The following is a 25,242-nucleotide window of genomic DNA, read 5'->3' as shown; positions in this document are numbered from 1 at the left end:
GTGTTTATTCTCCAAAGATTAGCATCTTTATCATGAGATGGTCCACAAAGCAGACGTGAAACTGAAGCAGCCATTATTTATTGTGCATTAGTATTGACCCTTCAGACAATTTCTGAGTGCAACTTTTTAGGTGTACTCACCTGCCACATATATGTATATTATTTTTTTTGTCAAATAATGTTAAAATAAAATACATATTTACAGTCAATATATTACTCTCAAGTTAGTGTGCTCTTCCAGTTGTAGAAATATAACTTCTACATCCAAAGTGTCCTTCATTAGTTCTTCTTTCCCATAGCAGTCATCAAATCCTCTAGAGCCTGTTTGATTCAGCCAAAGTGCAGCAACAGCAGCGCTAACATAGTCCTGATTGGCCCTTTCCAGCCAATCAGAGCACAGCATAGTTGTATGCCTCTCCATACCCCGCCTCCCTCAGGTACTTCTCGATGTTTATTGGTTCAGGCACTCTTAGAACTGTCCTCTCATTGGCTGATTGCTCTCCCGCACGAAGTTTTCTAATTAGCTCCGACATGGAGAGACGTTGCTGAGGATTCCAACTGCTGCAGGACCGGATAATGGAGTACCTAAAAAATAAAGGTAGAGAAGACTTATTTATCATTTTATGTTCGTTTTTTTTTTAATTATTATCCGTTTAATGTTGTTACAATTTTATTCGAGTTTCAACATTAAGCATAACTGTGGCCAATACAACTGTGCACGCCAGGTTAGCGTTAGCTTGCACTTGGCTATGAAAACGGTTGCTTCAGAATTAGCATTTTCCAGTTTAACGGACGAGATGTGGATTTAAGTCTTATATGTTTTAATGGAGGGTTACACTATACATATTTTTTCTGTCACTTCAAGTGGAAATAGAATCAAATGCAGGCAATTGTTATTAAAGTTAGCATGTATTAGCACGCTAGTGACAGCTACATTGGCTTCACTGATACCTGCCACATTTGAATCCCTTCTTAAAACCCCACTTTTTAGACCTACCTTCATTTAGTGTTATCTTTTTTGATTTTTATATTAATTTGGTTATTATGAATTTAATACATTTCCTACAGTTATTTTTTAAATTGTTTTATTCATGTATTAATAATGTATTTCCTTATTTCCTGACACACCCTTCTTATTTAATCTGTATTCAGCTCGTTTGCAGTTTTAGTGAAAATAATAAGACAAATATACGGAAGCGTATTGTATTCACTTGAAGAAAAAAAAAAAACTCAGGTTTTTTAGAGTAATTTATTCTTCGGTTTGTTTTTTGTGTTAATTTATTTTGTTTTTCTGATTAATATTTTTTATTGGTGTTTTTTTGTTCTAATCATTATATTGGTTTGTTTTTTGTTATATTTATTTCTGTTTTTATGAGTAAATTTTTTGTGGTGATAAATTTTGTTTTTCTGATTAATATTTTTTTATTGGTTTGTTTTTTGTTATAATTATTTTTATTTTTATGAGTAATTTTTATTTTGTCATTAGTGTTGTTTTTCTGTTTAATATTTTTTTTTGATTTGTTTTTTGTTATAATTTTTGTTTTAATTAGCAATTTTCTTTTTCTGTTTTCAGATTACTTTTTTCCTGTTTTTCAGAGTAATTTTTTTCCCGAAGTATCGAGATACTTAGAAATCCCTTCAGGAAAAAAAATTACTCCTAAAAACAGGAGAGAAAATTACCATGAAAAACAGCAGGTTCTTGCGGGATTTCTAAGTATCTCGATACTTCAGGAAAAAATTACTTTAAAAACAGGAAAAAAGTAAAATGAAAACAGAAAAAAAATTACTCTTAAAAAAATAATTATAACAAAAAACAAACCAATGAAAAAATATTAATCAGAAAAACAAAATTAATTACCACAAAAAACAAACCAAAGAATAAATTACTCTGAAAAACCTGAGTTTTTTTTTTCTTCAAGTGAATGCAATATGCTTCCATACAAATATGTTTAAAAATAACTAAATGAAAAATACCTTAAAGGAGAAAGTTGAACTTTGACACATTCATTTCAGCTTTGAGATTAACAAGCGCCCCAAAAATGATGGGAAATCAAACTAGGTGTGTTGATACTGGTCTTGTGAGATTGAATGCTGATAAAAACACATGCACATTAATATTTCTAACATAAAAAAGTCAAAACACTTGTCTGCTGTTTTTCTTACAGTGAGTTGGAGCAGGTTGGTGGTCGCCTGAGGTGTTTCCCTCTCTGTAGATACTGCAGAAGTTCAGTCCCCATGAGCTCAGCAAACGGTGGGTCACCTGGGACAAAAGTTATGAAAAATGAACTCAGTTTTATTGGAGTTTTATGATTTAATTCACCCATTGTACATGGGTTTTGGATAAACAATGATTTTCTGAGGAGTAAATTTAAGTATACCCACCTAGTGTGACCATTTCAAAGAGCAGGATACCAAAGGACCATCTGTCATAAAAGAGTGAGAGCAGGGTGTAAGTCAGTAAACTATACCCACTTTGTGCTTCCACTTTTTCATCATTTATCATTTTATCATTTTATTTTCACACAGAGGACCTGGACACTCACACATCGCTGCTCTGACTGAAGACCCTCCTACTCAGCACCTCAGGAGCCTGCCACTTCCTCAGCTCCATGTCCCCGACTTCCCCCGGTGAGTTAGCTTGTGTCCTCCTGCGGTAGGTCGAGCCCAGTCCCCACAGCTTAGCCGTCAGGTCTCTACCAACAAGGACGCTACGGGCTGCAACATTACCGTGGATGCAGCCCTGAGTGTGAAGATATTCCTGGAAGATGTTTGGAAAAGAGAGTGAAGCTTAAAACTTTAGGATAGGCCTGTCACGATAATCAATAAATCAATTGCCAGCCTCGATAAACTGACAGTGCATGCATGTTTGTTTTCCTCCTCTCTTTCGACCAAAGAGGCTGAATGAGAAGATGGCACACTACGTCTGTCTTTTCTAACATCGTGGTGCATAAGTTCTATAGCGGATTTAGCGGATTTATAGCAGAGTGAGCATCTGTCAAAAATGCGATCTTTGGGGTGAAGATGGGGCTGCTTGCGCGTACACACGGAGAGAGCTGAAGCGAGCGTCCTGAGGGGTGAGGAGGAAACACACGCTAATATGAGTGATGGCACGAAAGATACAGTTCTTAAGCCGCCTGCCACAGTCCCAGTGTGGGAATATTTTGTTTTTTATCAGAATGAACAAAGTGTGAGCTCATGAACACCAACGAGCTGATATGTCGCATTTGTTTGAAAATAGTGGCGACGAAGAAGAAGAAGGGGAGGTGCAGCGGAGCCTTGTTCTTTGACAATCAGCTCTTACTGAGGCTTTTGGTCGGCAAAGTAAATAGAAATAAAAGCTCCAAATGGTGGGCGCTCAAAGACAGATACATTGCCAAAGAAATGCAGCCCTTCAATACGGTTGAAAGCCAGAAATGTTAAAAATGTTTGACAGACAGTACGGATTGACTGTGGAAAAAGGACATGTTACAAACAATTCAGGAACTGTATAAACTCCCTTTTATTTAGGCTATAGTTTTTATTGTTGTTTCTTTGGAGTTTTGTTTTTTCTTTAGAGACAGGGTCTATGTTTTATTGTTTTTGATTAGTATTAATTATTTTCATTGACATGTATTTTTTTCTAAATGAGAGTCCATTTCATTTTCATTGTATTTTTTTCTCTTTCTTGTTTGTTAAATTTATTATATTTTTTGTTTAATTTATTTTATTTAAAAGATCCTGACCTTTTAATTACAGTTGAATACTCTTAAGAAATTAAAGTTTCTTGCTTTTGATATGGTGTACTCACTTTATTATCCCATTTATCATAATTACATCAATGAAAAAATGGAAAAAAATAATATTGACAAAAATATCGTTTATTGGCAATAATATTTTGGAAAATTATCGTCTAGCAAAATTTGTTATCGTGACAGGCGTACTGGAGACTATCATAATTTTTTCTTATGACCACTGTTTTGACCTGCAAATACTGTTCTTGGCCCAATATATGAGATCAAAGGACAGTTTTACCAACCAGAGCAGAGGCCACTTGTCCTGCCATGGTGAAGATTCTCTTCTCTGTCATGTCACATGACGACCCAGCACCTTGGTTATCCTTCAGAAAGAGGAGCAAGAGCAATAAAAGAGAAAAGAAATTAGTTAAAAGTTTACTTCTTAACTTCTCCAGCTTCTGTTAACTAATAGACTCCTTTACCTGTCGACACCTCCACAGGAAGCCCAGCAGGTCTCTGTGCTGCAGCTCCTCCACGACCAGCACTGGAGGCGAAGGCACAGAAACGACTCCCAGCAGAGCAGGAATAAAGGGATGAGGCCCCAGCCCTGACAGGAAAGAGGCGAATCCAAAGAAGTTCTGCCTCTCTTCAGCGTTCGCTGTCTCTGTGGAAGAGGTGAGACATCAGACTTTATTTTTGCATCATGTTTTGTAGAAGCACTCAGCGGGTTAAGCTGGTCTTGAAAAAGATTAAGACTTCTGTTTGTGACTCTAACCTTTCAGCGCCCTCAGGATGACGTCCCGGTTGTCCATGCGGGCTCTGTAGAGGTTCACTGTGTCGTCAGGCTTTATAGAGAAGGATTGAGGCAGGGCAGTGACTTGGCTGAAGCCTCTGTTCTGCCTCTCTGTGGGCGTCTGAGGTACTGCAGCCAGAGTTGGCCTGACATTCTGCTGCACTTGTTGAACTGTCATTGGCAGCTCTTCATGTTCCAGCGGGTTTATTCCTGGGGGAGCTTTTTAGTGGAGGAGAAATATTACAGCAGAGTTAAAATCTATGTTTAATCTGCTTTCGTTGTTCTTTGTCTCAGAAAGAAAAACAAACAGATAACGTGAGGACACATGAATGCGCACTGACCATCAATGCCCTGCAGCTGAGGTCTGCGGTTGTGCCTCTGAGTTCGTCTGTGATGGTTGCTGTGGTGGTTGCCGTGATGGTTGTTGTGGTGGTTGCTGTGGTGGTTGCTGTGATGGTTGCTGTGGTGGTTGCTGTGGTGTTGGTGCTGAGGCGCTATGACCCGGATGTGCCTCTGTCTGGGACGATACCTCAGTACACAGATGGGGACCAAGGTAACAAGGAAGAAGAGGAGGAGCATGCAGGGGACGATGATGATGGCCAGGTCATGCTGCGTCGTTACTGGACAGGAAGAGAGAAGGTTATCTGTAACTGTCAGGACCTAAAGGGATTTTTGTCTGGTTTGCAGGTGCAGTTTTAGTCTTCATCTGGTTTCTGATGATTAAGATCTTTCATCTGGTGCTGCTGTTGACAGCTGCTGCATTAGGGAGCTATGAAGTGTGCACCTCTGAAGTGTTTACAGCTGTGATGTTACATCATCCCTCATCCACACAGAGCAAGCAAATCGGTGTTTGGATGCATGCAAAAAATATTCTTACTGTGCCTATGTTCATGATCTGAGTCCTGCTACGACACAAACCAACCGACAAAGTTATTTAGCTTTGAAACGAATCCACTTTTATTGTCTTAAAATATCTCAGCAAAGATGCTTTTAAAAACAACCTAACGAGGGTTTTTATCAGTTCATCAGTTAATCATATTTGTGACAAAAATCACTTAAAACTTTGATAAACATTTTGCTTTACTTAAGCCAGATACTCCATCTAGTAAGGAATATGATTAAGCAAGCAATAGATAAATAATATTTCTTTATTCATATAGCACCTTTAAAAATAAATTGTTTATGAAGCGCTTTGACACAGAAAAACATGACAGAGAATCCAAAAATAGAATATCAGGCTAGGGAGGTTAGAGGTGAGTGAGATATAAAATAAACAACAAAACAAAAGATGAATAAATTAATTAAAACAATAAAAAATAAAATAAAATCAAAAATAGAGAAAGAAAGAAGGGGGAAATGAAACATCACATCAGGTGGAAAAAGTTCTGAGAGAGAGATGAAAGAATAAAAACATTTAACAACCAAGTAATGATTAAAAGTGTAAGAATAAAAATGATGTCTGGACACATAAGGAAAGCAATTAAGAGGATAAGACAAGTAGAAATTAAGGTCAAATTAAATAAGTAAAGTAGAAATTAAGATATAATTAAAAGCGTAAGATTTCATTAAAGCAAGTCTGTAAAACCTTTAAGTAGAGATTTTGAAGATGTTACTGACTCTGTTACACTTATCTCCTTGAGAAGGTTGTTCTAAAGTCACCCTTACCCTCAATTCACACATAAAGCGTGAGCGCCACGCACATTACGCTGTACTTGCAAACCACTCTAGTCAATCATTGCATTCACACAGCATGCACTGCAGTCCGTCAGCGCCGCAATCACCAACGGCTGTTGGCCGCTTCACTGCAAGTTTCTTTTGGCCGGAGTGCGCTGCAGAAACGAGCCAATCGCTGCAGAGCAGATCGTACCAAACAGGAAATTGGACACAAAAATGATCAGAGTATCCGGTCATTTCAAGATAAAGCACCATTTTCTGGCTACCAATGGTAAATCTAGTTCTTGTTTATCAAAACTACGTCTCTGACACGTGGCCAGAAGTCATCAGTAGGTCAGATCCTGAATAAATCAGAGCTTTTAGACGAGGAAAGTTAATCTTGGTTGTGAAAAACGTCATCATTCTATACGACACAACACATTCTTTCTATAAGGATGGTGCTGTGCTGCGCTGTGCTCTAGCTTTGTGTGTGAATTAGGGGTCAGATTAGAGTCTTGAATTTGGAACAACCAGCAGAGTTCCACCCGAAGATCTGAGGCTTCGAGATGGCTCATAAGGCGCCAACATTCCTATGATGATGAATTAGTCAAACAGTCACCCAGAATGAATGATTGATCTAAATGTTGCTGCCCTTTCTGCTAACCTGCTGACTTCCTGTTTAGAGGTGTTGGTAGTAGAGTTGGACTGATTTGATCCAAGCTTTAGCCGAGCAAAGTTTGACCTTGACCTTAGTTTTGATTATACCAAAGAAGTTTGTCAAAGAGACTTTTGACAACCGGCAGACACTGGAGTTTTCTCTGGCTCACAGAACCACATCAGTTTTACTGGGACCTGGGATGACTGCATTCTTCCTCTTCTACTGGTTTCAGGGCGTGGTCACACTGGCCATTCAAACTGGGCTGTACTCATCACTTGCCCCCCACCTGAAGCGCCGTTACCCTGCTGAAGAGTACGGTCAGCAGCATCAATATGAACCAGACTTTGTGTGGATACATGATTCGCCTGCGTCATTGTGAAGCGTCTGTTTACATGAAGAGTGATCTCTTTAGAGTCAGCACAATGAGACACAGAGAGCCCTGCTACAACTTTAGAGACTTTTAAGCTTATGTAAAGTCGTTTTGGTCAGACAGCCCTCTAACATCCCTGCTGCTGTTGAAAGTGGCGTCATCGATCATACATGTCGTCCACATGCTTGAGCCCCTGCATGAAGTGAACCGTGCTGGAGCCCACCTCTCTGAAGCGTGCCAAAGCAGAGAAGTGAATCATGCGCACGCTAGCCGTCACACTGGCCGAGAGATCCAGAAGCTCGGTACGGTTTGCCGGTGTGACAGTTTTCAGAGGGGTTCTGGCACAAAGTATTTCAGGTTTCAATCTTTACAAATGAGCGACTATTTGAATATCATGACTCATTCCTAGTATTTATACAGGCTCTGGTGTTTTCCCCAGTAGCTAGCACTTAATGAATCAAGCAGTAGTTTCACTACGTATTGCTCACTCCAACCAAAACAAGGCAGACCAGTTTGGTGGGTGACTTTTTGGCAGCTTTCCTCCATCACTGGGTTGTAATCATGCGTTTAAGGAAAGCAGTGGCACTCTTAAGTTAATAGAATATGTGAAGAGTTAGTTTGATTAATAATACTCTGACAGGCTGTTTGTGGAGGGGCTTGATGCTAGTCTGGCTCAGCCAGTCACAGGCCCAGACCCTTTTCCTTTTCCTTCAGGCAGTAAACTCATGAGTACATCTCAGATAATCTGAGATATCTGCCCTACTTCTCATCTTTCTGCCCCTATGATCTTTGATCAGCATGATTTGAAGGCATGTGGGCAGCCTTGATCATCTTCTCGCTGTTTTCAGGGACTGTGTTTACTTTCCTCTGCTTCACTTGGCTGTGAAAATACTGGTGTGTGACTGTGCTGTCATCGTGACCCAATTAGACTGTAATCAGGTCACACATTAAGAGACATTCAGAGGATTCGAGTCAGACGGAAACCAGTCTTTGTCATCATCTATTTCCTGTCTTCCCTTTTTGAATCTCTTTGTTTTACAAGCTGAGTCTAAGAGTTTTACACAACTGGGGTGATTTTTATCTGAATGAGGTTTTCTGATTGCTAGGCGTGGGTGAAAAAATCTAAATATGATGCATCAGGATTTTTTGTTTAACAATATCAAAATTGGGATTCTTTGTCAAAAAATAGATTTTTTTTTTCAAACTCAAATTCTTCATTTCAGTCTTTATTTATAAACTGCATTGGAAAAAAGTTCCCACTTTTCTCCAGCAGAGGGTGAAATGGTTCTCTCTGACTCATGTGATATGCATCTCATGGAAAAATATGTCTCCTGATAATCGGGATGCACCCGTAAAGAAATTTTGGCCGATACCGAAAACCGATATTAATAATCAAATCAAATCAAATCAAGTTTATTTATAAAGCACTTTTCATACATTAAAAGAAATGCAGCACAAAGTGCTATACATGTAAAAAAAAAAAACAGTCCCCGCCCCCCCATTCAAACTCCACCCCAAAGCACCACCCACCCACCCACCCACACACACACACACATATATACACACACTCACACACACACACACACACACATACATATGCACACACAATACATGATTTTAAATGTGTAGATGGAGGCGTCCACAGTCTAAAGCCAGGACGCCTCCACCCGGGCATGCCTCGCTACAGGACCAGCAAGGGGCCCACTGCAGCAAAACGCTGCTGCAGACCCCCACCTGGCCAAGACGACGCCCGCCACAGACAGAGACATCCCAGCCAGAGCCAACAGCGGCCCCCAGTGCAGGCAGCCCCCTGCTGAGGAAACACTGGAGATATGGAGTGAAAACATAAAACTACATATGCTAGCAATCATAAAATAAATAAATAAATAAAACACTAGTAAATGAAATAAATAGTAATAGAATAAGAGTAACAAGTAAAAAGGCGAGATTATATAAATAAATAAAATAAAAAAATAAATAATAACAGATAAAAATATGGGATTAATTAAATGCTAAATTAAAAAGGTGGGTCTTGAGTCTACTTTTAAAAATATGAACATTCTCTGCAGCCCTGAGGTCCTCTGGCAGGCTGTTCCACAGACGGGGGCCATAATGTTGGAAAGATGCCTCACCGTAAGTCCGTGTTTGAGCTTTAGGGATTATTAAGAGGCCAGTGCCAGAGGATCTCAGGGTCCGCGAGGGTTCATATGGTAAAAGTAGTTCTGAAAGATAAGAAGGTCCAAGACCCCTAAGACATTTAAAAACCATTAAAAGAACCTTGAAATCAATCCTAAAACACACAGGGAGCCAATGCAGTGATTTTAAAACCGGGGTAATGTGAGCCCGCCTTCTGGTCTTCGTCAGCACACGTGCTGCTGAATTCTGTAATAATTGTAAACTTGAGATGTTTCTTTTTGGAAGACCAGAAAGCAAGGCGTTACAATAGTCAATACGACTGGAGATAAAAGCATGCATTAGCGTCTCTGTGTTAGCCCGGGAGAGAAACGGGCGGACTCTGGCTATGTTCTTTAAGTGATAAAACCCTGTTTTTTTGACTTTTTTAATATGAGGAATAAAATTGAGCTCAGAGTCAAAAATGACGCCCAGATTCTTAACCTGATTGCATGGAGTTAAAGACAGGGTTTGGAGTTTTGAAAAAAGTTTCTCTCCCTGAGCCTTAGGATCAATAATTAAAACTTCAGTTTTGCCCTGGTTGAGCTGTAGGAAGTTTTCTGCCATCCAGGATTTAATGTCTAGAATACAATTAAAAAGGGCATCAATGGGCCCTGTGTCATCAGGAGACATGGATATATACAGCTGTGTATCATCAGCGTAACTATGGAACATAATACCATGCCTCCTGATGACATCTCCTAGTGGGAGCATGTATATATTAAAAAGTATGGGGCCTAAAATTGAGCCTTGGGGAACACCACATTTATTGCTGCCACATAATATTGCTGTTATAGCCGATAACTGATATTTACTGATATCAATGTTGGTTAAAAAACAAAATAAAACAATCTGAGATGATGTGTCGAGGTAGTTCAGAGAGAAAGAGCGGCGTTATCGTGAGAAAAGACGACCATGCAGAGGATCAAAGGATGAAGCGCCTCAGATGAACTTGATCAAAAAAAGATAGTTTTGTCTTTAGGATCAAAAACAAGAAGAGAAACATAAAAGAAGAGAGATGTTATTTGGGTCTGAATAGATCTTCAAGATGCTCTGAAAATGGCCAGCAGCTTACGAATATTTACATTTACGTATCGGCCATACTGATGTGTAGGGCTGCAACAACAAATCGATAAAAATCGACCAGTAAAAGCGTCAACAGTGTTTTTCCATAATCGATGCACTGTGTTAGTTTCTCTTCAGTTTGTTTGTCTCCTCCTTTTTGTTGGATTATTTAGCGGTTGGCAACTAGTTGAATGTGCATTACTACCACCTACTGGACTGGAGTGTAGATTACCTGAGCTGTGGGGCTGTATGCGTCACATGTAAACAGATCAGCGTGGCGGAGGAGAAGCCGAGTGGGCAGAGGAGGGAAACAAGTAAACATGTGAATAACGGCAGAGCTGGAGAAGCCGTTCCTCCAAAAACTGACAAAAATAACCTGGCATGGCACGGCAGTACGACTGCAATGATCCAGCACTTAAAACACAAACATGTTGGGCTCATCGATGACGAGCTGAGGAGCTGAACAGCGAGGTGAGGAGCTACGAAATCCCACATACACTCCTTTTCTTTGTTTTGAAATGCATGGTTTGTCTTTTAGGACCCGTCATGTATTTTTATTAAATCGACACCCTGTTTGAAAACCACAACAGTTCATTAAACCAGCATTAGCATTAGCTGCTACAGATAGTGTCAGGGCAGAGGGGGTGAACTGTTTGACCTGAAGGTAAAAAGACTGAGGACACATTTTTACTTATTTGCCTTTTTGACCCACTAAGTTCTTAATCTGATGACATAACAATATATTTTCTGTTTTTTTGCCCAAACTGTTGATTCTTTAAGTGACGATACATTCATATAATTTTTTTTTACTTTACAAATGTAGCATCTGGTCAGTTTAACCATGTTTAAATGTGTTTTTTGTGTATATCTTTAAGCAAACGAAAGTCATCAACTAAAATAACAACACATTTGGTTTTTCAGATTTTACTATTTTTTGTTTTTTCTTTGTTTTTTTTTCCCCCCAGAATCATCGATTAATCGATTAATCGTAAGAGTAATTGATTACTAAAATAATCGTTGGTCGCAGCCCTATCGATATGTTCACAAAATATATCGATATTAATACCGATATACTTGGTCTGGTGTTGAAAAGCAAACTAAAAATCAAAAAAATTGTAAATCAAATAATAGCAATTTGAATCGAATCAGCACCCTAAAGCACCTCAAAAATCAATCGTAAAAGAATCGAATCGTGAGAATAGCATATCATCCCAGCCTTAATATTTACCCAATGTTCCGCCCATTATTGAATGAATTAAACTCTGAACTCTTGATTTTGTCTCATGATTCATAACTGTGCCTCACCTCCACGTCGACCCTTAACCGACACTTTCTGAAAACCTCCGTCTGACTGCAGAACAACACACCCTTACATAACAGCAATGCACGTTGTGTGTAGCCTCAGCTATATCCCTAATCTAACACACCTCCTCTTGTCAAAGTCCTGATGTTAATCTTGTGTTTTCAGAAGGTAAGGGCTTGAATGAAAACTCATTTCTCTGTGTAAACATCGCGGTCTGGTTGTGGCACATTCTGAGGCGAGGTGAGGATTTACAGGATGTCATAAATCAGTTTTACATTCTCGTTTAAGGCTTGGTTTGAGCTTTAAGGACTTCTACACTGGATGACATGTGGGATAACTTAGGTATTTAATGATATTTGAGTTAAAATGGAAAGCAGAGGAAAAAAACACACAGAATCTGCAACAAGAAAACAGTAAGAAGAGAATAAATCTTTGGGGAAAAAAAGAGACGACAGACTTAAGAAATCAGAAAAGGAGACACTGAGGAAAGAGTTGTGTCCTTACTGCAGAGCCGGTCATCCGATGCACACAGATTATCAGTGGAGGAGTTGGATGACATCCTGGAGAAGAAGAGAGGAAAACAGATAGATCAACATAACTATAAAGTGAAGGAGGAGATCAGTATTACCTCTGCTCAGCAGCCAAACTAAATCCCCTAAGCTGGGATCAGGTAAAGGATCTGCCCGTCTAATAACTTCATGTTCAGTTCACAGCTCAGTCAGATTCTGACACGTTGAAAAGAAATCATCGAGGGGACGGTGTCTGAAAATAGATTTAATTCATGGTTTTAGTCTCGTTGGTGTTAAAATAGCAGAGATGTGTTCCTCCATCTCTCAGCGGTGACCTCATATCCATAAAAACCTTCAAGGAATACCGAGCAGTCAGCAGCCCATTAAACGTCTCAAATCACAGAGATGATCCTAAATTATGACCAGATGTGTTTTATCTTGATTCTCCGAGAACTGACGTTTCCTTCAAAGCTCGTTCATCAGCGGTTTATACATAAATACTCAACATGTTGACAGGTTTAGGATCAGCTTTTGTGAGGTGTTGTTTATGCTGAAGAAAGCAGCTTGACCACATTTTTAAAAAATTGCTAAAGGGTAAAAAATAATGCGCTCATGTGAAAAACAGCAACACGAGAAGAGCAACACTTTCGCTCCTTCTGCTGCAGGGAGGAAAAAAGCAGCTTCAACAGTCAGGGTTTTCAGATGACTTTTATACTCCCCTCACTTATAATGTGATATAACCAGACTGTTTAAGGACATCTTAAATCTCTGCTTTTTGTCATTAAATGACCAAAGAAATCCTGATAATCTAAGAAAGCTTAAATGCCAGCGTGAGGTTCAGAGCAACAGAAAAACTCACAGACGTTTGCTTCTTCTACCAAAAAAATAAGAAATAAAAAAAGATGAAAAATGCACAAAATGCTGGTAAAACTAAAATATATGTTAACCATATCCGTTTTATATCGTTTCCATCAACTTTGCTCGTAAATGGGTCTGGGTTGGGTTTGATTTATCAATGAATCTTTAGTAGGGCCTTGTATTTGTCCTTGAAATGCACATCCCTGTTATATATCAGCAAAAACACTTTGCATAAACTGATAAAACTCAGGTAAAAGTAGAAATTTTAGTTAATTAAGGTCTGAATTTGGGATGCATCGATCCAATCCTAGTATTGGGTATTAGCGCCGATCCACCACCTTTTTTTTAACCAAACTGCTATTAAACATTTAAACACTTACATTTAAAATAAATATTAACTTCAGTAAGTGCATATGTACTCATTTTTGTCTTTTTCTCAAAACATTACCAGTCTTATCCCACAGTAGGGCATCCAGGTTATTATTTAATACTGGTATCGGATCAGGATCAGTATCAGTTGATACCATAGACTGTAAAAAAAAAATGGATGTCCGCTTGCTCGGCTCAAAGTGAGGTCTCCACAAAAACTGCTCCCCCTGGTGGCCGGCTGCAGCAAAGGTTTAAAAATACGGCTTACCAGTCATTCCAGATGGGCTGTGGTCAAACTTTAAGAAATTAATACACCTCGTAGAAATGTTTCTCACGTCTGATTGTTGTGGTGATTTCAAGATATCATTTGGCTGTCTTGTACTCAAGTCCTCTTTTTTTCTGAAAAGTTTTGTTTTCATTAGTTATACGAGGTTTAAAAACAAGGTTTTACATAACGTTTAACGATGATTGACAGCTGACGTTCTCGTGTATTTTTTTCGGGGATTGTAAAATATGTTGGGAGGTAGAGTCAAGAAGTGATTAGACTCTCAAAAGAAAAAAATAAATATTATTTTTGTCACCCAGCTCCTCTCAGATTCTCCCAGAATCCCTCATCGTCTGTACTACGCAGACTCTGGCTACAATTGCTGCCAATGGCTGCGCCTGTGACGGGGGTATTTTGGCTTCAAAACGCTGTCCACTCTATATACAGTCTATGGGTGATACCCAAAGCCCAGGTATTGGTATCAGCACCAAAAGCTGGATAGGTTTATGCCTAGTCTGAATGTATAATATTCAGATCACAAGACATGAAGACTGAAAAAAAGAGGCTCAGTAAAAGATAAAAACACAAAATTGGATGAGAAAATGTCTTAAACTTGTGAAATTATCCATTTATGCAGCAAGGTGCAAGTAATAAACTGAATAAAAGGCAACGAACCAATGCTTAGGGACAAAATCAGTATCACTAATGTAAGCAAAGAAACAACTGTTTCAGCAAAGTATGGTTAAGATGATTTTTTATGTTTCAAATTAAGTGTGTTTGAGCCAAAAATGTAGAGTATTTCATATTATTACACACACAAAATGGGTCTTAAGATGTTTAACTGTGTCAAGGGTTGTGGTTTCATTTGTTTGGTGTCTCTTTTACATTGTGTTTGCATGTGTTTGAACAAGTCTGAGCCATTCATTTGGTTAAGACCTGTTTTTAACTTGCGTTTTATAAGTTGATCTTAAATCAAGAAACTTGAGGGAGTTCCTGAATCTTGTAGCAAGTTTTGTGTTGATGAGATTTTTTGTGAGAGAACAGTAAAGCTTGCCTCAACATTTTTTTTTTTTTTTTACTGAATCCTCTAATTCATTGAGACTAAAAAGACATGTTCAGGATTAATGTAAGATTATACTCAGGAATAAAAACAGGAAAACAGCTGTACAGCCGTATAGTGTTATTCCTTTAGTTAAATCTTGGGAAGATGGTGAGTTTTACTCTCACGAGGCTGGTGGCACAAATCAAACAGAACATTAATCATTGGTAGAAATGATTCATATCATCTGAGTGAGTCATTTTCATTTATTAATACTCTTCATAAAGTGTCACCTCACCTGCCCTCCCTCTGTTCTCTGTCAGAGATCTTGACATGGTGTAGTAAAAATAGGAGGGAGATTTGATCAGAACCTGATTCAACATTTTATCGTTAGATGTCAAATAAAATCCTGTATTTAAAAAAACAATAGATACCCTGCAGTTAAAGATTTAATGAGTGTGTGTTTAGGATGGGAGAGTTTCTGTGTGTTTTGGCTCTGATTCAAATCTCTGAGCACATTTTTTCCACAAAGCATTTGCAACTCAACCTGCAAATTATCTATTCAAATTAGGACGTGTAAAAGGAAAAGCACCTGTAGGAGGTTACGGGGAAGTCACAGAAGCCACTCTGAGCAGGTAGAGGCACGGCGACTGTTTTTCTCCTGTCTGTCAGATTTCTTTAACAAATGAAGCTGAGGTTTCACAGCACAGCCGATATCTCGCAGCTTTACTGCACTTTTTCTGATTTAAATAAGATCACAGGTGTTTGGATTTTTGGCCTTTAAAGGCTTGTTTCACTAACACCTGTTCCCAGTGAGGTGTTATGTCACAGACTGATCAGTTCAGAGACATAGTTCTCATTCCTACAACTTATGCACGACTGTTTCTCTTTACACATGTTGAAAGCATGTAATGTACATCACACGTAACTCTGGTGATGTAATAGTTACAGCCACTTTTTCCCAAGAGGCCAAAGTAACATATGGATGCTCTTTTTCAGTAGTTCCTAATCTTTTCCAGCTCAGAGCCTCGGAAAATTTGCGACCTACATCTGACCCCTTAAACATGGAGGCCATGTAACTCGTTCTCAGAGCACTTTTGTTATTTAAGATTGAACATAAAGGAATGAGCTGAATACTGCAAAGTGCTCGGGCTGATAACAATGACAACAGTTCCTTTCTCTCATTTGGCTGTCACACGTCTAAAATTTAAAGGGGAAAAAAATAATGAAAATAATTTTGAAAAATTGTAATATCTTTTTAAATGTAACTGAGTTTTAAGATTTAAAATATTTTTCTGGTTATTTTTATTGTAATAAAATTACACCCCCCCCACAGAAATAGGATTGTTTCTCATATTCAGACTATTCTGACCTGAAAACAACATTTTTAGACCCAAATATTTCTCACCCTGTGCCAATTTTTTGTCTTTTCTACATCATTTCATAACTCTTACTTTAGTTTCTGCAGAATGTATAAAGCTTTAGCCAGGGATGGGTACTGAATTAGGTACTTTTACAGGTGCCAACTGAATTCTGTTTGTAGTACTGAGTACTGTTTCACTTAGACCATGTCCACACATAGCTGGGTATTTTCAAAAACGAGTATCCCCTCTTGTTCTTTTTAAAAAATACTGTCGTCCACACACAGCGGGTAAATCTGCCGGCTCCAAGCATGCCAAACCCTTAATGGGCAGTATTTTCCTGATGTAAAACCCATGCCAGCCAATCAGAATGAGCCCCCGTCATTCAGCTGTGACGTTTGAGAACTGAAAACTCTGTTTACCAGCGTCCACGCGGAACCATGAAACCAGAGTTTTCCAAAATCTTCTCTTTGGCCCGAGTTTTCAGAAAACATTGTTTTTAGTGACGTAAAGCTGCGGTTTCTTGTGCACGACAGGCGTAAACGTATAAAAAAATATGCAGTTTCCTGAATACCCAGCTACGTGTGGACATGGCCTTAAAACTAAACAGTATCATGTTGAGGTACCTAAACGCATCCTTGTGACTGTGAGAGAGTGTAAGAGTAGCTGATTTTCCGTGCTGGACATGAACGCAGCATTGCAGGTTATACTAAAGGATAAAAATGTTAAAATGAAAAACGTTGAGATTTTATTATTAAACAAATTAACATTTATTTCCACTTGTACCATGATCTGGGTGAATACTCAATTCTGATTGGTTTTAGGGTGTCTGTTAAAAAGTGTTATAGGATATCTATTAAAAAAAAGGGTCAAATAGCTTGATTGCTCTAAATAATTGCACTGGCTCAAACGCTAGTTGGTAACTGTGGTAACAGAAACTCGTGCATACACACTGACATATGTTATCCCACAGTTTAATAATCAGAGTGAATAGTGGTTATTCCTGCACCATCCCCTGGAACATTGGTGTTGAGTTATGTTTGCGCTGGTGGGTGTTAAAGCAAGATATAGACCAACTATCGGGCCAATATTTGGCATTTTGAGGCATTTTGGCATCGGCCTTTTTTTTTTAATCCGACGTCCGATAAACAAATTTAAAACTGTGTTGCTCTGATGCAGCCGCTCCGCTGTCTGTAGTCACTACTCAGTCCCCAGCACTGTCCCATCCACAGTACCATCTGATTAGTTACAAGCAGAGCCATGGCTCAGGTAACAGCCAATCAGCAGTGCAGTTATTACAGTTATTGCAGTTACATTAAAACTCTGGAAAACTTTATTTACTGGAGAAAACTTTAGCTATCAATTTTTTAAGTTTTCATTTAACTTATTCTGCTAAGCCTGAGAGCTTTTTAATAAACTCATGCTTAAAGGTATTTAAATTAAGTTAAGTGTGAAGTTTGTATAGTTTAGGGCTGCAGCAATCTAATATTTTAGTATTCGAGTATTCTACTGAAAATCCCATCGATTAATCGAGTAATTGGATAAAACACATTTTTGTTTGGTTAAAGAGCAGTTATTTTTCTAATGAAAATATTTCTCTTTAAGAAATAGAATTTTCTGATACAGCATGTCAATAAGAGCACTTGCTTTGGTAGCTCCAAAATCTGTAAACACACTTTGACACATTTTGTGTATCTTGTACATCTCATCAAATGTTGCAGACCCAAATGGCACCCGTTTCGTATAGAATGACCCATTCGTCTCCAAACTCCAGAAAAGAAGCTAGATTTGTTGCTAGTTGCTATTTTGTATAAGAGTTAGCTTGAGGGGTCTGAAGACTCTCTTAATATGGCCTCAGCTCTATTTGAAATACCACTCTTTGATCTTTTTTTAAATTAAACGATTCCTCGAGGCGGAGAAAATTACTCGAGTAATTTTTGTAATCGAGTACCTCGAATCATTTGAGGAATCGTTTCAGCTCTAGTATAGTTCAACAAATGTGAAAGGTACCCATCCTTAGCTTTTTTAGCTTTACACAATTAGCCTGTAATAAAAATGTACACGTCATTTAGAACATGATTTATATCGGTGACATGATTAGTCCATCAGGGGTGTGTGTGAAATATGTGTGTGGGTATGTTAATCTGAACGTGATAAGAATGCTGTGTCATCCTCCCAGATCATAGAAACTACTTCAGGAGCTTTGTTTTCCACTGTGACACATCCACCTCTATACACACACACACACACACACACACACACACACACACACACACACACACACACACACACACACACACACACACACACACACACACACACACACACACACACACACACACTCCTCCTTACGAAATCAGCATTTTTGAAGACAACACACACTGACACTGCGCTCTGCCCTTTACAAGGATGGATGCCACTGAACCTGTTTGTCCACATTGTTTTTCTCACATTCACTCGCACCTCTCCTGCATCAACACATACCTGCACATTCAACAGAAGACTGGGTCATCTCACAACACACTCACACACACAGCATGCGAACTAATACTTTGACATGTAAAAGAAACACAGGTGTGTTAAAGCCCTGTCAAAAACACCTGCACAGAAAATAAAAATAAACTGAAGCTTCCAAACACAGGGTGTTTTTCAGGGAATCAAACCCCAAATATCTGCAGACACCTGTTATGATATAACGCTTTAAAAGGTCACCATAAAAACCTGTGAAGTGGCCACTGAGAAGTTAGAAGCTACTCCATTTTCTTCCACAATATTTAATTTAGTTTCATATTTGAATGGTTCATCTTACCTGGCCAGCTACCTGAGACCTCAGGTGTCAACTCTGTGTCGTTCTGCTGCTCAGTGTGGAGGTGAAAGGCCCGTTCACACTCCTAGCTGTCATGTTTTTGTAGTCCGTCTGCAGCGTACAGAGACGTGTGTTCCCGTCAAACCATTAGTGATGTTAGAATCTCTGTTTCTGTTTGGCTGTCAGCAGCGAGGTGTGCTTGTCTCTGTCGTCTCTGTCTCTGTGTCTCTTTTGCTCCTGTCTCAGGTTGGCCACACCCACCCCTCCAGCCCTTTTTCCTTGTTACTCTTATCACCTGTGCTCACCTTGCTCTTAGTATTGAATATGCTGTATTCGAGTAACCGTGTCAACCTGACAGAGTCGAGGTGACGTGTCAGACTCTCTGTCACCAGTGGTGCATTTAATTTTGTTTCTTGTAATAGCTAAAGAAGCTCTATCCAAGCAGAAAAGTGTCATACAACAGTTGCTGGTTTGGTTTTGTGGCCGATGCTCCCATTTTACTCGTGCTCTTTAAATTGCTTTAACTCCTCAACCGTTCAGGCTAGTGATTAAACTCAGATTCAGACGACTTTATTAATCCCTGAAGGGCAATTCAGTTTTTTTTGTTTACCCTGCCTTATTGAATCCGTCATCTAAAACAGAACAAACAAATGCGAGCATACACAGCCTCATATAAACGTCCACAATCATATTCACATTCACCTGTCAGTGCCATAGTAGAAGACATGATAAATAAAATCTGGCCTTCTGGACCACACATCTCTCCCAAAAGAAGCTCAAGACCACCAGCAGGACTCCAATGATCTTGGAGCGGACTTAAACTATCTGATGATCAGACTAATGTTATAAGACTTGTTTTAGCCTGTTTTTGCTCTCCATACCCACAGTTTAAACTGTCAATCATGTAAAGCTACTACGATGGCAGTTAAGGGACAGAATAAAGCCTAAAACACACAATAATCTCTCCTAATTAGTGTTTGACTGGCAGTAATAAGCTACTGATTATTACAGGAAAGGATGTGGTGTCGATCAGATATTCCAGTTCCTGAAGCAGACTGGAATGTCTTTGTTGTCTTTGGATAACTTGACCTAATTTAAGACTTCCTGAATTCACCGGATTACCTGTACCTCATGATTACCTCATTCAGAGCTTATTAAGATCGATAAAAGTATGCTCTAGGCTGTGATTGACCAAAAACAAAAGATCTTAATAGATAAAAGGCAATAGCTCAAAGTTTCACAGCTGAGTTTAACCAATCAGTTATTTTGGAGCGTCCATTTATGATGGACCAGCGGTCTTCAGCCTGTGGCTCTTCAACTCCATTGAAGTGGCTCCTTGTAGCTTTAAAAAAACATTATTGAAATAAAGAATTTTTATTTTTCTCACAGAGGGTATTGACGACTTAAGACATTAACACTAAATAAAACCTCCATCCCATCTGTTCACAAAGCCTGCCACCACTCTACTTCAAATTTATGCTTAGTAAGTGGCAAAACATTAGCAAAAAGTAAAGAGGAACGATATGAGTGATAATATCGCTATAAGTTATCAAATTAGGGTATTCTTTCATAGTTTTTTTTAATTTTTTTTTTTTTTTTAATTTTGAGAAAATTTGAAATTTTTCTATGGAGATTTTTTTTTTAAATTTGTTTTGTTAATGGAATTTTTTCATTTTTTTCAATTGCTGCAAGTTTGCATTTTTTTTCCACATTTTTGTATTTCCCAATTTTTAAACATTTACTATTCCAAACTTTTTGAAATAATTGCAAATTATTGAAGATTACGAACATTTAATCAATTTTGAAATTTCATTGTTTTTTATTTATTTTAAACTTTTTGAAATTGAAATTTTAAGATTTTTTTTTAAGTATTGCCAATTTTATAAATTTTAATTTTTGAGTTTTTTTTTTTTCAAATTTTTGAAATACTGTTTCTGCATTTTTTTTTATTTTTGCAAGTTTGCATTTTTTTGGCATTTTTTTCACATTTTTGCAAATTTTTGTATTTCCGGAATGTGTTAAATGTTTTTAATTTTTTTTTTTTTGAATAATTGCTAATTATTGAATTTAAAAAAAAAAAAAAGTGATAATTTTTTATTTTTTTATTTTCAAAAATTGTTTCACTTTTTAAAATATGAATAATCTTCATCCATTTTATAATGTTTGAAGATTTATTAGATTGTGTGGCTCCAGAACAACTATAATCCAAGTAAGCTGAGTCAAGATGGCTCCTATGACTGTAAAGGTTGCAGACCCATGTGTCAGACCCATTTTCGCACACAGGTGGTCTGACCAGCTAGTAAAATGGTCTGGTTGTCACTTGCATCTCTAAATTAATCAGCGTAGTCGTCTTGGATGGAGCTGGTTTGAAACCCACTTTAAAAAATGCCGTACTTCCTCTCTCTTGTTCCCTTCCTGGGCCGTTAGCTTGGGGCACTGAGGGGGTAACCCCAGCTGGATTCACTTTACACCATGTGTTTGTAGGAGTGACTGTTTGTGTATGACTATGCCTGTGTTGCAATGTAATGTAATGTGTGTGTGTGTGTGTGTCTGTGTGTATGTGTGTATGTGTGTGTGTGAGTGAGTAAGGGAGCGTCCTGGCTGTGTGTCCAGCGCAGCCCCGGTAATGCTGAGACAGACGCTGAGCGGGTGGGTTTATTTTTGGGTCAGTGACAGTGTGTCAATGGCCGCAGATGCATCGGAAAGGAAGGCTCTGAGATACAAGCAAACCCTGGTCAGTGTCTCACTCCTCTTCTTCTCCTCCCTCTGTCTCTTTCTCCTCCTGTCGTTCACTCTGTCTCTTTATCTGTCAGCTTGTTTCTGTTGCTTCTGTTTTCCGTCTCATGTCACTCTTTCTACACACACCTGCATTGGCAGTGAAAGCTCCGAGCCCATGGATGAATCTGTCCTATTTATTAAATGTGTGTGTTTGAATGAGCCGCAGACTGTGTGTGTGTGAGTGAGTGTTTGTGTTGTGGACCAATTATCTGATGTATAACAACAGGGTCATGCACATGTTCTCGCAACAGGTGCTTAGGCACCGTGCACCTCCTTCACCCCTGGTCTTGGCATGCACACACGCACATGCACAACACACACACACTTTGTTGCCGCCGAGCTGTTTCCCCGACCACCTGTTTGCTCTCCTCTCTGCGCCTCGTTACTTAAGCCCTGATTGGTCTTTACACAAGCAGGAAGGACTTCTGTGTTTGCATGACAGTGCGGTGTGAGAGTGTATGTGCAGTATGTGTCCTTGCATTTAGGTCTGTGCTCATCTACAGTGTTTGTGAAACCCGATCGGTCATTTGCAGCGGCGCTAATCCTCGCTGTTCATGTGCTTACATGTGTTTTTGAGACAAAGCCATGTGAAGGGTATCTGAAAACACCTGGATCACCTTATAATGCTCTCAGTGAGGCTTTTGGATGCACATTAAGAGGCCACAAAGATAGACTGAGTGTTTCATTCAGTTTTAAACATTAGCCTGACGATTATCCTGAGTCATTAGTCAGCTGTTATTTTAATGAGCGCCACAAGAATTGAGAGTAAATGCTTTAAATCAGACAGAAGTAATGATGGAAAAATGTTATTTGGTCCAAGATAAAAGTCTATTATGAGTTTTTTTGTGTCTCCATTAAGTTGCACTTGTAAATCAATTGTTTTACTTCCTTGTAGACAGAGGACAGTGATTTGCATCAGGCGGATTCTGCAAAATTGAATCACTTAAACATCTGAGCAGCTTTTTTGGAATCGGTTTTCTTTTTATTCGTGCTGCCATGCTGAAACTTTATTTGCTGTAAAGAGGGGTTGCTGCCTATTTAAAACTCTGGTTCTGCTGTAGTGGCTTCACATGATTCACAGCTCAAACTGTTGGTATGGGGAGCAAAAGCAGAATCTACCCGATGCTCACAGAATCTATTCAGTGTCAGTTGAAGTTGGTTTTTCTCTTTTGGAAAGATTTGAAGAGGTTTGTGTTTATTTTCTTTGAAAGAGGGGATTTTTTTTTTTCTTTTTAGGCTATATTTTGTCCCTCGGTGCCCCCTTAGAAGCTTTGCATGATTTAATGCTCAAACAGATGATCCCTTTTTTCTCACTGGTTTTTTAGAAAACCCTTTGTTTCAGCTGCTGTCTCTTTAAAGTGATACTCCGGGATGGAAAAGTTGGGTCCTATCACAAGGTTTAGGGCAGAAATTACCCCTACAGCAGAGTTTTTGTGCAGCAGAAGCCCAGAGCGCACGCACCAAACACCCCCTCCCTGCTCGTCAGACGGTTTCCTCTGCACTCAGACAAGGCCATTTTTTACTTGACCAAAAACACAAATGAACGGACTAATACACTAAGCGGCGAGCGCCTCGTAGCCAGCTGTGGCTCTGCAGCGGAGGTTGCGCCGTTTTACGACACGTTGAGAACTAGAGCCTTACTTAGCGGTGTTTTTGTGTGAAAGTAACGCGCTGAAAATTCTCTAAATAAAGTGTGAATGCAGACCGATATCAGATTTTTTCGGTGGGAGTCCGTTTATTTGTGTTTTTGGTCAAGTAAAATATGGCCCCGTCTGAGTGCAGAGGAAACCAGCAGAGGAGCAGGGAGGGGGTGTTTGGTGCGAGCGCTCTGAGCTTCTGCTGCACAAAAACACTGCTGTAGGGGTAATTTCTGCCCTAAACCTTGTGATAGGACCCAACTTGTTCCATCCTGGAGTATCACTTTAAGGCTTTCCACTCCACATCTCCTTCCCCTTGATTGGCCAATTCTCTGGAGGCCTGTAAAAGGGGCGGGGCTATGTGCAGAGCTTGGTGTTTAAGGACTCGGTCACAGTGCTTCAGTACACTTAAACCCTAAAGTCCAGTTCGTTTGGCCAGTGTGACTGCAAGTATGCCGTGCTTGAGAATGATTCACTTCATGCATGAGCACAAGCATGCAGACATGAGGTGTGATCCATGACAGAGGATTGCTGCGACCGTTTCTCCTCTTTCAATAATCATTTTGAACAGCAGCAGGGGTGTTAGAGCACTGTCCGACCACTACAACTTACCGAGCAGTAATACCACAAACCCTGGGGGCAGTGTTGTTGTTCCTACCTGAAAAAAGAAGACACAAAGAAGAAATAACAATGGCGGAACTTTCACAATATATTCAACACCGCCTTGTACAACACTGCCTCTGTTTTTGTATTTTATGCAAGTGGTACGTTAGCAATACCTCCACCTCAGTCGCCATGTTTGTTTTTGAGTTTGTTGTTGTCATAAAGTTTTTACTCTGTGCTGCCCCCCCCTGGTGGATGTATTGGTTTACAGCAATGCCAATGTAAAGAACTCACAGAAACATTTGAGCAGTGACAGTAACGTCATTTTAAAAGGACGAATACACTTTCATACATGAAGGGAGGAGAAATGGGCCTTCAGTCTGGTTCTTTTAGGAGTAATGTGACCGCTGACTGTAGTCCCAGTAACAGCGCTGCAGGGGGAACAATCATGCTTGAGTTTATCACGGTTGAAATCGCCAGCGTGAGAGCGCCCTTAGACCTACCGCTTAAACATGTCAAGTACCAGTTTGAAGATCCTTAAATGAAGACAAGCAAACCCTCCTCTCATAAAGATCTTACATACATCGAAGGCTAGGTATTGCTAAGAACCTCACTGTTTAATTCAATTTTGATTCTTTAGGTTGCGATTCGATTCAATATTGATTTGATTCTATCTTGATTTAAATGCTTAGATTATCAATTTTCATGCCCATGTGACCATATGAGGTATGTCATCTTACGTTTTGGAGCAATAAAACAACCCAAACATCAGACTTTGAAGCTGAAGGATCTGGCTTTATGCTGCTTCTTTGGCTGACATTTTTTTGTTGTTTGGTCTCTTGTGGCCCTCGTCCCTATGCGCACACACAGTCCCCCTCACTTGCCAGGAGATGAATCGATTCAGAGGATTTGCTGAATCGATATTGATGGGACGCGGAAATATTTCGATGCATCGATTCATCAATATTTTTACCCACCCCTACATACATCTTGTAAAGATCTCATAAAGATCTCACAAAGATCTCACAAAGATCTTGAAAGGATCTTGAAAGGATATTGCAAAAACCTTGTGCAAATCTTGCAAAGATCTTTTTAAGATCAGGAAAAGATCTCATAAAGCTCTTGCTAAGATCTCGTAAAGATCCTGTTATTTTTTAGATTGTAGCATTTTGAGACAGATTCAGGGTTTTCTTCAACATTCAAATAGACAGCTGGTTGAAAATCTGCACATGCAGTGTTGTTACTTTGTATTTAGAATATGGGAAAGCAGAATACCCCTCTTTAAAGACCC

At 39.2% G+C, this 25,242-nt stretch overlaps 2 protein-coding genes across 2 annotated transcripts in view; one reads left to right on the top strand and one right to left on the bottom strand.

The window, feature by feature from the left end:
- Positions 1–317: 317 nt before the first annotated feature.
- On the bottom strand, positions 318–24,145 carry styk1a (serine/threonine/tyrosine kinase 1a). The gene is made up of 10 exons (XM_074687239.1): positions 24,128–24,145; positions 23,961–24,006; positions 4,847–5,125; positions 4,488–4,724; positions 4,195–4,376; positions 4,015–4,095; positions 2,543–2,757; positions 2,382–2,422; positions 2,163–2,259; positions 318–584 (listed from the first exon to the last, which is right to left on the bottom strand). Exons 1-10 carry the CDS (start codon positions 24,143–24,145, stop codon positions 389–391), a joined length of 1,392 nt encoding a protein of 463 aa, XP_074543340.1. The 3' UTR covers positions 318–388.
- Positions 4,297–25,242, top strand: part of LOC141803547 (chloride channel protein 1-like) — a 72,697-nt gene continuing 51,751 nt past the window's right edge. The window contains exon 1 of the mRNA XM_074687654.1: positions 4,297–4,387. The gene's annotated coding sequence lies outside the window, so the exon portion shown is untranslated. The remainder of the gene's footprint in view (positions 4,388–25,242) is intronic.

This window comes from Halichoeres trimaculatus, unplaced genomic scaffold, assembly GCF_033239565.1.
Source record: "Halichoeres trimaculatus isolate MK-OKI-2021-1 unplaced genomic scaffold, fHalTri1.1 fHalTri1_scaffold_14, whole genome shotgun sequence".
Lineage (NCBI taxonomy): Eukaryota > Metazoa > Chordata > Actinopteri > Labriformes > Labridae > Halichoeres > Halichoeres trimaculatus.
Note: the sequence above shows the minus strand (reverse complement) of the source record. Positions and strands in the feature narration are given on the sequence as shown.